Source organism: Anarhichas minor, unplaced genomic scaffold (genome assembly GCF_050575085.1).
Source record: "Anarhichas minor isolate MPS153535 unplaced genomic scaffold, ASM5057508v1 ptg000033l, whole genome shotgun sequence".
Classification (NCBI taxonomy): Eukaryota; Metazoa; Chordata; class Actinopteri; order Perciformes; family Anarhichadidae; genus Anarhichas; species Anarhichas minor.
This window is the reverse complement of record NW_027466479.1, coordinates 3,658,981-3,675,396: the sequence shown is the minus strand read 5'-3', so window position 1 is coordinate 3,675,396 and position 16,416 is coordinate 3,658,981. Positions and strand designations below refer to the sequence as shown.

General features: G+C 39.3%; 1 protein-coding gene across 1 annotated transcript; it reads right to left on the bottom strand.

The window, feature by feature from the left end:
• Positions 1-3,059: 3,059 nt before the first annotated feature.
• Positions 3,060-14,637, bottom strand: thap7 (THAP domain containing 7). Its single transcript, XM_076105694.1, has 5 exons — positions 14,547-14,637; positions 13,173-13,252; positions 11,735-11,872; positions 11,505-11,615; positions 3,060-5,210 (listed from the first exon to the last, which is right to left on the bottom strand). The coding sequence occupies exons 2-5, from the start codon at positions 13,250-13,252 to the stop codon at positions 3,848-3,850; spliced, it is 1,692 nt and encodes a 563-aa protein (XP_075961809.1). The 5' UTR covers positions 14,547-14,637; the 3' UTR covers positions 3,060-3,847.
• Between the last annotated feature and the right edge of the window lie 1,779 nt (positions 14,638-16,416).

Here is a 16,416-nt window from a genome sequence, read left to right as displayed (position 1 = left end):
GCTGAGCTGTTGGACACGCACACAAGCATGAATGCACAACCACACAATGAACATTCAGATCCCATGATATTATAAAGTGCTCCCTGCAAGTCCCAAAAACACAATTTCCAGAAGAACTTTTGGGGATCAAACTTGCTAGGTTGGCCTTTCATTTCTCTGAAATGCTAAAGATTCACAACAAATGTAATTTTATAACTTTTATACATTATTGTCACAGGAGTCGCTGTGAGTTAAATTCCAGAAACACTGAATCAGTTCCCATAATGCATCTCAGTTGGACCCTCCCTGCATGCCTAGTAAACACCCACATCTTTGAAACTCCACATTTGCAGGCATTTCTTTTATTCATTCAAGCTGAGATAACTCAGACGACATCACCAGCTCCTCCACAGAGGCCATACAGCTGTTTTCCCTGGCTGGGTGGGAGTACACTGAGTACACGTCTTGATGTGTAAAGTCAGTGAATTTAGCTGTGACATATATGCTGTAGGGTTCTGTAAGTGGTAATCACAGGCCAAGCAGCTGTGGAATAAGAATTACACAGGTTGACCTGAATGATTTAAAGAAGCAGAGTGTTACAAGTGATTGAACAAGAAAAACATCAGTACAAAAGTCAGCAGGACTTAATATCTTTTATTTGCTCATGTGGTGTGCGGTTGCAGCTTCGCGGAGTCCAAGTCCAATTTCCCCATTTGGGCGATACAGGACCTATCTATCCATGCATCTATCTATGGTTAATGCTTGCTTTACATCTGTGTGTGCTTCCACATGACGAAGATTCTGTATATATCAGGAAAAGGATTTCAGGAAGGAGTAGTAACTTTTCCTCGCTGCAAGAGTGACAATTTGAATTATTTAAATCCTAAAAACATTGTAGTTATTTCCCCCCAGCAATTTTTAGGCTTTTCTGTTGGGAATTTCCCTTAGTATATCAATATAATCTATTGTATGTATATTGTTAACAGCAGCAGGTGTGTATCTTAATAATTCATTTCTTTTGAGGTATTAGATATCTACAAAAGGTTTTCTAATTTCTGGTAAGATCCTTCCAACAAGACAAAGACTTTTCAGACAGGTCATGGAAATGATAATATAATGTATTATTTAGTTCAGAAAGATGATATCACGGTTGATGCGTTTCTTTAGGTCCTGTCCTCATGCTGTATCCTCATTCCAAACAGTACTTTTTCTTGACTTAACCGTGACCTGTAGTGGGTTGGCCACTAGATGCCATCACTTCACCAGCACAACAATTTAGACAGTGCACACAAACACATTTATTAGTTATTAATTTGTCAAATTTCACAAGGGATAGTGAATGCAAAAAATGTAGTTGCATAAATGACTTCACAGAGAAACACTTACATTACATTTCAGTGCCAGCTGAACCCAGCAGCTGAATTCTGGTCATCTATTTGACCATCAACTATTTTGCATGAGCAAATGTTTTCTTTAAGTGCTTTGAAAGTGATTTAGCATCTAGAAAAGTACAAGTTGTCCAACATTACATCCACTTTGCTTTTCTTAGGTGGATGATAACATTTATTCGATCTAACACTTTCTATTCCCTGACATGATAGACACATCTACAAAGTTTTCACTGCTCTATATGAACTATACAATACATTGCTCCTGCACAATTCTGAGAACATACGGTTGCACTTCCTAACACAGTGGACATTTTAAAAATACGAGGGAAACTGAAAAAATAAGTCAAAATTGCAATTAACCCTTTATTTCAACATCAGATTTACCTTCATGTTTGTCATTTCACTTAAGAATTATTCAGTTGTTTTATTTTTCCCAATTAAATCAGTTTTCAAAATATTTTTGATTTACACATTAAATAATAATTTTTCTAATTGTCAACAAATCCTATGAGAAGTCCAAAACCAACAATGTTTTACTTGTACTACTTTAATTGTCATTTTTATTCTATTAAATGCTGCTGTTATTATTAGTAGTCATTATATTTATAGTATTATTTCTGCTATTAATAGTACTACTGCAGTTACTACTCTCATTATATTAATAATTTATATCATATGCATTGAATGTGTTGTAACTCTGTTATGTTGTTCATTCTGTAGACATGGCATCTATCACACTTCTGTCCATCCTGAGAGAGGATCCTCCTCTGTTGCTCTCTCTAAGGTTTCTTCCATTTGGGGGGGGGGTTCCTGTTCTGATGTGAGGGTCCTGGGACTGAGGATGTCGCATGTTGTACATACTGTAAAGCCCTCTGAGGAAGATTTGTGATATTGGGTTATACAAATGAATGAATTGAATTGAATGTGTTTGAAAGTTTACTTTCTGACTTCTCCACCCGGTCTGTTTCAACTCCTACCCCATTGGCTCCTACTGAATAAATACATATTTACAATTTACAAATACATAGTTTCATTTTGTCACCCAATGCAACAGTGAGGCTCATTGATGTGTTTTTAATAGTTTTTGCACAACAATGGAGCTCCATGGTACATAGATGAATCAGGCTTTCATATACACACTTGTTAATAGATATGTTCACTGCTGGTTTGGCACAGCACATAAAAGCACTTCTCTGAAGTGACTAAGCACTGAATATGTCTGAAAGTAATAATCTCAAAGATTTTCATTTCATAATTGTGTCTTAAGTCCCTGTGGCCTACTGATAAAATCCCTTGCATTTGCAGTAAGATGAACTGGGTGTCTGTGGCAACTTTGGACAAAATCACAAGCGGTGCACTCTGGGAAGTGAGATCTCAAAACACACCTGCAATTGCCAAAGAGATTGAAACAGAGATCTTCGAGATTGTAACTTAATTGCCTAACTTCAATGTTTGTTGCTCTACAACAGGGGTCACCAACCTTTTTTAAACAGAGAGCTACTTCAAGGGTACCGAGTAGTACGAAGGGCTACTTATTTGATACAAACTTCCTGAATAACAAAGTTGCACAGATCACCTTAATAATAATAATACTATATGTGAAGAGACAGTTTGATCACATGTCAGTTAATTATTCCTCACAATAATTATTAAGAATTATTTCCACAACAATGATGGTATCTACACATATATATTTAAACATGCAACTTTTATTTCTGTTAATCTGTTTCAACATTAGAAAGTCAGAGGTATCACATCTCTGATATTTTTGTATCATCACACGATTAAAGCCGGTTACTTTTGCACATAGCGCCTGCTGGTGAATGATGCAGTGGTAATGTAGACATTTTGCGAAGTCTGGGTCACCTTTGTCTCGTCTATAGCCGAGCGGGGGATCCAACCCTCCTAGGCGCGCGAGCGTCTCCGGGCGCCCGCGTTCAAACCTCTATCTGGGCCTTTTCGGTCGGATTGCGTTGCCTCGCCTCTACCCCCGCCACCCCTGAGTTGTTGCCCCGCGGACTGTTCTGAGGATTTACGGACCTGACGACGGGGTGCGCTCGCGGCGCGCGTCTGGCGCCAACGGGAAGCGCCCGCGATTCGGAACCTGAAAACCTAGTGCGGTGCGGCGGCCTCGTCCTGGCTGTCCGCCGTGCGCCTCCGGGTACCCAACTCTCTTATGACAAGAAATATTGTCATTTTAAAATCTACACTAATGCAAGCGTTTTTGATTAAAAAACAACAGCAACTACAATTTTAGACGGAGCTCCATGGTGACTAGTGCTATTTTTAGAACATGCCTTGCAGGCGACTCACGTGGTCCCTGGGGCGACAGGGTGCCCGCAGGCACCGTGTTAGCTACCTCTGATCTACAACAACACCATGTCTGGTGTCATATATTCCAGAGGCCAAGCACCATACTATACAGCACAATACAAAGCATATTCATCCAAGAATCATTGAGGTAACAAAATCACATCTTAGTTTATAAACTCGGTGCTCAGCTGAAGGTGAAATCCCTCCAGGTGTTCTTTAAGTTTCTCCCTCACATCTTCTCCCATTTCCACCAGTGTAGTGTTGATAATGGAATGCTGGTCACTGTGTTCATCATCACAGGCTGTTTGAACTCTGGACAGATCTCCGCTGTTCTCCGTCATGTGTCCCAAGTCTCCTTTAAGATCCAGTTCTGACACAAGTATGGTTTGTGCTTCATCAGCAACTCCCTCCACCTTCGAAAGCCTTTGTGGTCCATCTTCAGCAGGGACAGGCACCAGAATGACCTGTCCCTCCAAACTGTCCTGTATCCACAACAGCTGCTGCAGATCCAGGTGATGATCCTGAACCAAAGCTTCATGTTGCCCCTCACACCTGTCAGAGAGCAGCTGCTGAGAGTCTAAACACTGCAAACTTTGCTCATGAGCATCAGGCACAGGGATCACATGTGGATGACCTTGAGTTTGGAGCAGGATTTGGGAATTTGGGTCACTGGTTTCTACACTTTTCCCAGGTGGCCTTTCCAGCCTGACTATTTGTATGTCCTTGGCATTTTCAACTGTGCCACAAGTACTGGTTTCAACACATCTCTGAATCTGCAGAAAGTCCTTGTGCACTGTGGGCTGGACATCTTTCCCAGTCTTTGAAACTCTGCCTGCTACCTGATCACCAACCTGCGCCTGTCCTCTTCCACAGGAAAAGCAGTAACCATTCTCCTCCTCAGACCAGCTGTTAGTTGCTAGAAGAAAATGATTCCCAAATTCTGTCTGATCCACATATCTGTCCTCACACAACCCTATGTCTTCAGATTTAGCATCAATCTCACTCTCCTCCTGGTTAGAGCCACCTTTGTCTCGTCTCCTCTCCCCCAATTGTGTCCAGCTCCCTCTGTTTTTACAACCATCTTGTGACACAAGTAATGTGTGCTTCAGCTGTTTATCATGGAGCCTCAGCACAGTGCTGCGCAGGCGGTTCTCCCTCCGCCTTGTGGCATGCAATTGCCGTAAAGCCTTCTCCAAGCAGTCAATAGCTTGGTCGTAACGTCTCCTCCACAGCAAGGGGCAGAGCTGAGCATAGCTGTGCTCCTTCGGCAGGTAAAAGGCTGGAGGAGGGGGCAAACGCCTCATGTAACGTGATGGGGAGAGGGGACAAGACCCTGGTGCTGGGGTTGGACTACAGTCTTGCTGTGAGAGGTGCTCCATACCTGACGGCTTTTGAGAAGATGCAGGTATGTTTAAATTACTCTCCTCAACTGCTGCAACTGATTTCTGAATTGTGGGTTCTTCTGAAGTTCGATACCTGTCTGTCCCCTGCTGAGCGTTATCCTGGTCGCCTGAGCGGGGATTCTTCCTACAGAAAAGAACATAAAGTGACAAAAGCTGTTTGTTCCATTAGTTTTTCCTTCATATGGCAATACATACATTCAATTTTCAGCACTCTTATTAGCACTAGTTTATGTTGCAATTGCAATTGTATATAATCAGCACTGTGTGTCCGTCATGTGTGGAGAATGTTTGGAACTTTATTGAGTATGTCTTTGTCTGTTCTTATTTTGTGCCAGATTGTGACTCAGTTCTCCCTTTTGTTAAAAAAGGTAATTTAATCAATTAAATTATATTAAGTTTGTTGAGGGAAAAAGAATGCAGGGCAGTAATGATATGCCATTGACTCCCATGACCATGAGAAAGGAGAGATTGCTGGGTAATTTGATGGACTAGCTAACAGCCCTGGTGATGAGTCAGATTGATGGTGCTACAAGAGCAGCACCACACAGATCAGTCAGGACAGTGACCTCCGTTCAGTGCACTCTGAACCGCTTCTTCGCCCGCTTTGATAGACAGCACAGCGGAGCAACAGCTGAGAAGACCCAGCCCAAGGAGGAGCACTTTGGTGATGTCGATCCTCCTCAGGACCTGTGCTGACCAGCTTGCAGAGGTGTTCACCAACATCTCCAACCTCTCCCTGCAACAAGCTGCAGTCCCCACCTGCCTCAAATCCATCACCATTGTCCCTGTCCCGAAAAAGACCCTGACCCCAGTGATCATGAAGTGCTTCGAGAGGATGATACACATCAAGGACGTCCTCCCAGCTGACCTGGACAGCCACCAGTTTGCGTACCGAGTGAACAGATCTACGGAGGACGCGGTCTTCACCACACTTCATACGGCCCTGTCTCACCTGGAGCACCCTAACACATACGCCAGAATGCTCTTCGTTGACTTCAGCTCTGCCTTCAACACCATCATCCCCCATAAACTGGTGCATAAACTCAAAAACCTTGGACTCTCTACCTCACTCTGTTCATGGATTCTGGACTTTCTCTCAAACAGACCACAGAATGTCAGGATAGGGAACCTGACATCGACAACCACCATCCTGAACACTGGTGCACCACAGGGCTGTGTGCTCAGCCCGGCCCTCTTCCCCCAGGACTGCTCCCCCACCTATTCCTCCAACACGATAGCGAAGTTTGCCGACGACACCACTGTGGTGGGACTCATCTCCAACAACGACGAGACGCACTATAGACAGGAGGTCCAACATCTGGCTGAGTGGTGCTCGGACAACAACCTGGGACTACACATTACTGAAGATCTCACTTGGTCCCTGAACACATCCCACCTGGTGAAGAAAGCCCAGCAGAGGCTCTTCTTCCTGAGGAAGCTAAAACAAGCTGGCCTGACTGTGGAAAAACAAAAATGGGCAATAAAACGACACTTTAACAAAGTACTTTTGTCACTATAAAGCCATTTAGGCCTGTGTTTTATCTTTTATATATTTTTTTAATGTCTTGTTTTAAATCAGTAATGTCTTGTCTTAATGTTTCTATACATTTTTTACCTTCCCCCAAAAAAACCTTGACAGTAAAAAAAGGAAGAAACCTCAGGAAGAGGAGGGATCCTCTCAGGATGGACAGAAGTGTGATAGATGTCATGTGTACAGAATGAACATAACAGAGTTACAACATAGTCAATCCATATGACATAAATCAGAGGAATAGAGCTGAAACAAGTGGTTTTAATAACCACGGATAAAATCCCTGCACACAAATTTCTCTTTTTAGAAGATGAAAAAAATATAATATCATGGTTTTCTTGGTTGACATCACTTCACGCAGAATTATCTGAATTTAAAGCTGCAGGGCCATTTCTAAAATGAAGAGTCACATTTTTCAAAAGCTTTCTGTTATTTAATGTATTCTTAAATGCAGCCCTTATATTACTTGAAATAAGAGAACATTGATTAATTATTAGATAATGATTTATTTATAATTCCTCCAGTTCAATTTGAAAACTGATAATCATTATTGTTGAGATATTATTCAATTGAATTTCTTTATTTGATTTGACAGTCAGTTGTTGACGACATACAGACGTTAATACAACTGTTGGCTACTTTAATATAATGTATATGGGACTAAATCATAGCACAAGTTAGACATTATTGTGATGTTCTGGACCTTTGCATGAGGAAATTCTCTCTAAATGGACCTCGCTGAACTTTAATTGAATACCCCTGGTATAAATCATACATATAATAAGAATAATAATAGCGGAAATAATAATAGAAAAGTGATTACTACTAATAATAACAGAAGCAGTGGACATAATGTAGAATGTTAATGGCTAAACGAAGACATCTCTGACTCCAGACCTGTCTGTAGACGGTTCCTGATGGTACAGGCAGACAAGACTTGCAGGGAGAGTGAAAAGAAGAAAGGTGGGGGAAATTGTTATTCTCGTTAACAACAGATGGTTCAATCCTGGTCATATCACCGTTAAAAAGCATTTGTGTAGCACTGACACTGAACTGCTTGCTGTAAGCCTACGGACATATTATAAGAGAGCCATCCCATGCCATCGTCCTGTTTACAATCCTTCCTCAGCCAGGAAGGAAGGAATACGTCACTCGCAACTGATGTCATATACTCAGTCATCATGAGTACAGACGCATCACCACCGTCTCCGTTTTTGTGTGTCTAAAACTCCGGAGTAGTGTGGACGCTAGGCGTAAAAGTAGCAAAAGATATGCGTTTTAAAACGGATACGTAGTAGTTTGGATGTAGCCTCTGTGTGTGAGCAAGTGTCTGTTACAATCTCTCTATGTACTAGTACACACACTGCTGAGTCAGGTAAATGTAGTACTACAATGTTTTCTTCTCAAGTAGAGGTACACAGTGCTTTGGGAGGCTTTTGTAAATGATTTTATGGTTACAATAATTTTGAATAGTAACATAATTCAATAAAATACATTTTAAATTATAGAACTAATCCTTCTCCCCCTTATCTCCTTTGTAGATGCAGGATGCCAGACAGACCTGACTATGGATGAGCTTGAGAAGATGGAAGATGTTCTGAATCAAGCATCAGTGGAGCTGAGTGAACTCAGGACTAAAGCACTGGACAAACAATTTAGCCAAGAGGCTTTTCAGAACAATGAAGACAAGACACGTTTTACAGTAAGAGGATTTTACAGGATTGCCCAATTTCTTAGTTTGGATGTTTTGATGAAGTGTTTCAATCATGTGAGCATCACCTCTAGAACTTTGTCTGCACCGTCCAAATTTGAATAGTTAATTTTGGTTTTACTTCGGTTGAGACTAAATCTTTCACTCCAAGATTTGTCTTTCAGGTTTAATATTGGCCTACTTCATCAATGACTGGAGTTTATAATAGAGTGGCCAGAGTGAGAGGTACTGCAATTTACAATGCCGATGTCATTCAGGCAAGCATTTGGATGCAAGGTTGTAGTGATAGTGCACTGTTTTCATTGAAAGGCCTTCTAATTTGCAAAGCAGGTGATCCACTGGTGTTGATTGATAAGATTAGAGTAATTTGCTGTGCATTATCCTATCTTTGTGACTCTTGTCACAATGTCAGTACACCCCATGAAAACTCTTGTCTTTCTCCAAATATTTGAACATATGTAAATTTGATATTTGTTTGAACAAATTTTGGAGGTAATATGGTTCAACAAGTTAAGGTTAAAATTACTTGTAATATTTAATTGATAGAAATGCAATTTTCTTGTGAAAACATTAAGCACACTCCTGTTCTTACTACCTCATAAGGCCTGTGGTTGGTATTGGATGCATCAAATAAAGTACCGTATTTTCCGCACTATAAGGTGCACTTAAAAGCCTTTAATTTTCTCAAAAAACGACAGTGCACCTTGTAATCCGGAGCGCCTTATATATGGATCAATTGGTTAATTGGTTGATCCATACTGGTTGTACACGGCGCTCTGTCAAAATGTTTCAGTACAACTGGTAAACTACAAAGCCGCACCGCGGTAAACACCGGTACTGTGCTTACTCCTAGTCCAACACCACTTGTGTGTATAAAGACCCCAAAATGGCACCTTTCAAGAGACACGCTTACGACGCTATTCTATTCTATGCGCCTTATAATCCGGTGCGCCCTATATATAAAAACAGTTCTAAAATAGGCCATTCATTGAAGGTGCGCCTTATAATCCGGTGCGCTTTATAGTGCGGAAAATACGGTAGTCGTGTAACGGACCACGGTTGATCCGTAATCGGTACGGATTCCCCCTCGCGGTCCGGCACGCACATGAACCGCGGATTAATTACAGTTTAATGTTAACCACCGCTGTGTAAAGTAAAGTTTTACTGACTATCGTTATCCAACAATATTCAGTAAAATATGCTATCAGGACATCACTATTGCTTTTCTATTTGCCTATCTCTGATAATGTTACATAGTAAACAACCAAAACGTGTTTAGATTGACAGGAGGTGAACGATCGTTCCATTCGGTTACGTTATGATGCGTTCAGGCTTTGTTTGGTGAAAATGAGTATTGGGCGAAGGTAAATTCACATGTAATGTAGTGTTAGTGAGAAACTTGAATAAATCCAGTAGTTTGAAGGAAATGTTTTCACAACATAAATATATATCAGAGAAATAACTATGACCTGTTTACACTAGCTCTAAACAGATTATAATACATCATTGAATTGGGTTTGTTATGAGGAAAGTAAAAAAAAAGTAAAGTAAAAGGATAACATTTAGAATTTTTGATGGTTTTTGGGATGGTGGCAAAAAAATGTGTCTGGAGCCCTGTAGACCAGCTGCTATAATCAAACAATAATATGGATCATCAATGATCATCAATTAGTATCGGCAGCAAAAAAAGCATGATCAGGAATCACAATTACAATGTGCTGTGACAACTTCTCTGTGTTGTTTACCCACGGCCCACGTTTTTAACGGTGTTTCACCAGACCTCTGGGAATGGTTGGCAGTTATATGTTCGTACAATGCCCAGGTCTGATGTAATCTAATGCAGTGATTCTCAACTGGTGGGTCGCTAACCAGAAGTGGGTCGCGGACCTTTACCTGACAACAGAAGAAAATAAATAAAAAATGTGATTTTATTTTGAAGACCATTTGTGATGCAGCAGAATTATTCCAGCATTTACGGCACTTGTTCAGCGGTGCAGGAAAAACCCCAAACAATGCGTTGTGAATCACATCACGTGATGCTGCTCAGCCAATCAAATATGGGTATTCTGACAAGTTTCCTGAATTGAGTGAGATGTACACACACCATGACACACGGGGGAGAGACGAGGAATGATTCATTTAAATTATTTTTTTAGAGTTTTTAAAGTTCTTTTGTTTGTAATATGTATATATAATAAGCATATCATTTAGTTATCGCTACTAAGAATTTATCACACATAAAAAAAAGGAAAAAAACATGACGTAGATAGGTTTGCAGTTTTCAAGGTGTATATTTCAAATTGCATTTATTACACACATGAAAATATAGTTGTGAACACCGGCTGAATATCTATTATCAGAATCATAACTGTATTTTAACTGCTACTGTGTAAAGGGAGTACTGATGTTAAAGAGAACCTTATTTGTTTAAAGTGTTTGCAAACCAAATATTATTGCACTTTTGTTCAATAACGCAAAAAATTATCGCAAAACAAATCATGCGATTAATCGCGATTAAAAATTGTAATCGTTGCCCAGCACTAATTATTATATATTGTTGGTGCTAATTAGCAACTGTTAGTATGCTAACAAGCTAAATTAAGATGGTGCACATGGTAAACATTGTACTTGCTAAAGCATGTTAAAGTTGTCATTGTGAGCATGTTAGAATGCAATGTGAGCATTTGGCTCAAAATACAAATCAGCCTAAGTATAACCTAGCTGCTAGCATGGCTGTAGTAAAGCACTTTGTAACACTGTTAAGAAAAGTGCTGTAAAAATAAAGTTTATATTATATTATTAGCTCACGTGAATTTATAAAAAAAAGTTACAAAAATTATAAAATCTAAAATTAAATGTATATATTTACTTTGAAAGGCAAACATACTCACTAATCATAGTAATATAGTCACTAATGCCAGAACTGGGAACAGAACAATTAACAATAATGTCAACATTTTAAAGTCTTGCACAAACTCACAAATCCTGAGATAATCTTTTTTTGTTGTCTATAACTTTTGATAGCAAGTCATATGAAATCATGTCTCACTATCATTTTACAAGCTCGGAATCTTTTATGTCCTGTCTCAAGACAGCACACAAGAGGTTGGCAAATGGTACGTCACTGACACGGCTCATCGCCAATGACAAAATGTGACTCTGTATCAGTTCTGTACCTGACAGGAATGTCTTCTTGTGTCTGCAGTGTTCCTGGTCTTTTGCATTTGGTTGTTGAAGAGGAATCAAATACTGTAGGAAATGCATCTTCCTTTAGTCGTCTGATCCCACTGTGAGTGAGAAGGTCAAACACATTAGGGGCTGTTATCCAAACACCGTCAGCAGTAGACTCATATTCAGCACACGTGGTCAATAACAGAAACTATTGATACTGATTGAGTCTACAGACCTGCATCCAGTCAGTTCAAAGCTGTCTGGGGTGAAGTGTTTGGAGCAGAAGTAGACGAAATCTGTCTGAGGATCCCAGGAGTCTGCACGGTGTGAGTTAGTGATCCAAAGGTTTCTCCGAGTTGCTCCTTTTGGTAATCTGTCCATCACAATGACAAATTATTATTCATTAAATAACAACATTTTGTCTCCTTGTTGTTGTTGTCACGTTTGTCACTTCAATACACAAATTCAAGGGAGATATTTAAGAACATCATAAAAACTACAAAGAACATCCATGACAGTTATGAAACACAAGATGAATGCCATAATGGGTATTTAATGATGTGACCCCCAGTGAGCATGTTATAGTGGTTCAGAGTCTAAACTGTACTGCAGGCACTTTTTAAAAATGGGAGCATGTGTACTGCATGTTTCTTGGTTCCAGGTTGCCCGGTCCTTCTTTATACCAGTTTCCCCTCATTAAAGAGTATGGGGGGTGGACCTCCGACCCTCTAGCGTATGTTAATTCTTCCCACAGGCAGTTAAAACCAACATGTCTCATATGTTCTTTTATTGTTTGTGTATGTCATTTTATGTATTTGTCTCTCTGGACCCTGAGTCTGAAATAAAGTCTATCTATCTATCTATCTATCTATCTAGTAGCTGTACACCAGACAGGTTTGGCTAGCTGGATGACGTCATGCTAATAACTTATTTAGCTTTTTAAAACAACGGGGACAGATCCAGCACGGACAGTTAGGGAGTGAGGGACATGAAGCACCTGCTGAGAAATGGATATATAGTTATAAATAAATAATTTTATATATATATATATATATATATATATATATATATATATATATATATATATATATATATATATATATGTGTGTTTTATATTATAGTGAATATTATTATATGATATATATATTATTATATTATAGTGAATATTATTATATGATATATATATTATTATATTACACTGATAGAGATATATATATATATATATATAGTGTTAAAGTGCTCAGTCGTCACCATGTGGAGGCAATTCCTTAACCATAGATGTGAATTTTGAATTCAGCACATTTAATGTTTATGTTGCTGCTCTAAGCCTGAGCTAACTGTTTACAACATCTTGTTTCCATGTGTTTTTTAATATGTTTATTCATTGAATTAATAATCTGACACAGCTATGGAGTTGTTGTAAGTAGCATTAGTTCATTTTTTTGTCATAACTTGGCAAGCAGCTTATCACGGCTTCCCACAAGATCATTTTTCAATCAACAGACTAATGCTTCATTGTTTAAACACTAGAGGAAAGCTACATTAAATGACCAGCTACATTTATTACAGAAGAAACATTGTGGTAAGGGCTCTGTAACTAGTGAATACAACAGAAATCAACAAGTCTTTCCATCCTAGAGGCATGCAACCCTGACGTTCTAACAAATGCTCACTTGTGAAAGGTGATACCAGCATTACGAGTCGCACGGTTGTCTCGAGATTTGCAGCCGCCTGCTGAGCAATGTCTTGGCATCTGAAATTGATACAGTGAAGAGAAAAAAGTACTTATGCATTTTGAAAAGTATTATTTTGTCAAAGTCAAACATGAGAATAACTTAATCTGAACAGAGAATCTCAAACAGAAACATCCTGAGAAAGTTAGATTCCAAAAGGATTAAACGTTATGTGTAATATCACCATATTAATGGCGTCAACTGTATTTATTTTATTGTATGAAACTTCAGCTGGCGCCCATGCTTTTTTACGAACAATAAATTAACATTATTACACTCATATTATAATGATTAACCTTTCCCCTTTCCATCAGATGTTTTTCCTTTCTGTCTAAAATAATCAGCAGATCAATTGTAAAGACAATAGTCCAGTAGCTCAGTCCGAAGGTTGCCAGTGTAAGTCCAGCACAGACCAGTCGGAGTGTGGACTGGAAGCTGACATTACTCTGACATCTGACAACAATGCATGTCTCTAGCTCCTGTGTGTGCTTATGGCTGTATTTGTCCTTAAGTGTGTGTGTAAAAAAAAACAAAAAAACTTGAATTTCATCAAGGGGATTAATGAGGTGCTACAAAAAGAGAAATGAATTATAGTTGCAGACCCACAACACATGTAGGAAGACAATGATTATTATCATGTAAATTATGAATTGAATTATTATTAGAAAAACATTTCACATGTAAATGTAAAAAAACATGAATCATTGTAATATCTATCACATATGTATCTGGTGTTTTCCTCTCAAGTCCCCCATTGTTTAAATGCATTTTCTTTTTTAAACTTTCATTGCTTTTTTAACTTATCTATGTTTGTCATTTCATGGCACGTTGGCTTGTTTGTACAATATGATTTGTGCAATAAAGTTATCGCTAAAGAGGAAGAATAAAGGTCGACACTTCACTGTGTCCTTAAATCAAACAGTATCGCACACAGAAGTATAGAGTGAGTAACGTTACCGTGGAATAGAAGAAACGGTATACAGTGAGTAACGTTATAAACGGTATATTTACGGAGCGCTGTGCTCCCAGACTGACGGAAATATTTTACAACTTAACGCGACTTTATTCATTCAGGCGCTATCGCTTTTGAGACGTTTGTATTCGGCAGGGAGTCGTGAGTCACGTTAACGTCACCTCGTTAGCCACACACTCATTTTGGCCATGTAACAATGTAAGCTAGCGAGGAGCTAGTAAAAAGCTAACCCGTTGCAAACGTCATGGACATGAGGCAAGTTTCAGTTTTTGGCTACTAACGTTACTTGAGTTCAGTAGACGCTGGAGTAAATTATGATTCATAAATACTAAAGATATTACCCCTGCACTGCAGATTTCGACCTCACGAAGATGGCTGATCTTCTCTTCTTCCACCCTCTTCCTTGTCCTCCCCTTTTTTGTAAATGAAACTTTATTTAAAACATGCATCTCACACTTGAATAATCAGAATCAGCTTTATTGGCCATGTATGCGTACGCATACAAGGAATTTGACTTACATTGCTCTCCACGTAGGCTACATACACAGAATTTACAATAAACAGGAAAAAAATAAAATAATATACATATATATATATATATAAAAAACGGGGAAAAAAAGTAGAACAGATGTAAGTATAAACATTTAACGAGTGTTGGGAGGCTCCTCCTGAAGTCCACTGTCATCTCCACAGTTTTGAGCTTGTTCAGCTCCAGGTTGTTCTGACCACACCAGAGGACCAGCTGTTCAACCTCCTGTCTGTACGCAGACTCGTCACAAAGGAACACAATGTCATTCTGACAGAATGTTATAGGGCAATAAATAGCCTATAGTGGGCTTTGTATTTTCAACCAAGCTTATTAAAGTATAGGCTATGTTAAACCATAAGACAATCTTGTTATTAATACCATTATTAATTGTTACAGTTCTGTTGTTCCACTAGGTGGCACCATGTGGAGTAAATATATCTTAGTTCTGCACCGTGTTTGGTACAAGCTCAACTGGCATCATTCATTCTGATGAATCTTTTGAGTCACAAGTCCCATTTTAAAGTGAGGGACATGGAGATGAATTATTGGACAACCATTTGGATGAGGTACGCCAAGTTCTATTCATAATGATGGTAAATCAAAACTTTGTACTGTGAGAACTAAATCTACACCCTTTTAAAGTACTGTGTAAAATGGGCAGCATTACAAACAGTTCCATCATTTCTCACAGCTGCCATCTTGTCTTCTCTCTGCAGGTGTGGTCTGCGATGACTTCTGATTTTGGGAGCTAAATGGACTTGATGTAGTCAGCAGTTATGCTGCATTCAGGTACCCCTCAGATGGTCCCATTCCCCAAGTTGGGAAGTTGTTCTTCCAAGTTTAGTGTGGTGTAGCGTGAGCGGCTCCTGCCCATTTATAGGCGGGGAAGTAGTTCGCACCTAACACGGTGGTTACTCCGTCGGCTGTCCCACCTGCGAGGATATGCGTTCCTCCTTGAGGTCTCAGAACAATACCTTCGGCCTTTTATCTCACCCCGTAGCTAAATCGTTAGAATTTCAGAATTAATTGTCTTTTTGAAAGTCTTTTACGGCTAATGCCCTAGGCGCTCTCAATAGGATGTAAACCTAACACCCAGTACGAATAGTTATGTACATCGTCTATACTATACTATTGCCTATTGTGAACATTCTCACCATTTATGACTAACACTGCCAAGTCTTCACCCAGGGAACTTACCTTAAGCTCCTCTGCATGTTTCAGTCGTCACATCTTATCGCACCGTTAACGGACAGGGGAAGAGGGTTACATTGTTTTAAAGGACCAGAATACTGTTTTGGTTTCAGTCACTTACTAAATGTAAGGCTGTATTTTTATTACATTTTTCACACAAGATTCACATACAACAATTTCAATTCAATGAAACAGTTACAGTGGCTACAGGAACTCATTCTAGCATTCCTCTTTGTCAGCCTTCGCTGATTTTGTAATGAGGTATTCTTCAGTCAGCTCTCTGACATTCCTACTTTTATGGGGGGTCTATCTTTCCTTTTTATGCTATCTTCTGATAGCAAAAGGGTCTTCTGTCCTCTAAGTGGGTAAGACAGAAAAAGGGGTCTTATTTTGGGTAACTAAAAGGGTATTATTTTGGCCATCTCTAAGGGGGTAAAGTGACTATTTTAAACAAAGTGTCTAACTCTAAACAGTTTATATGTTAAATCACA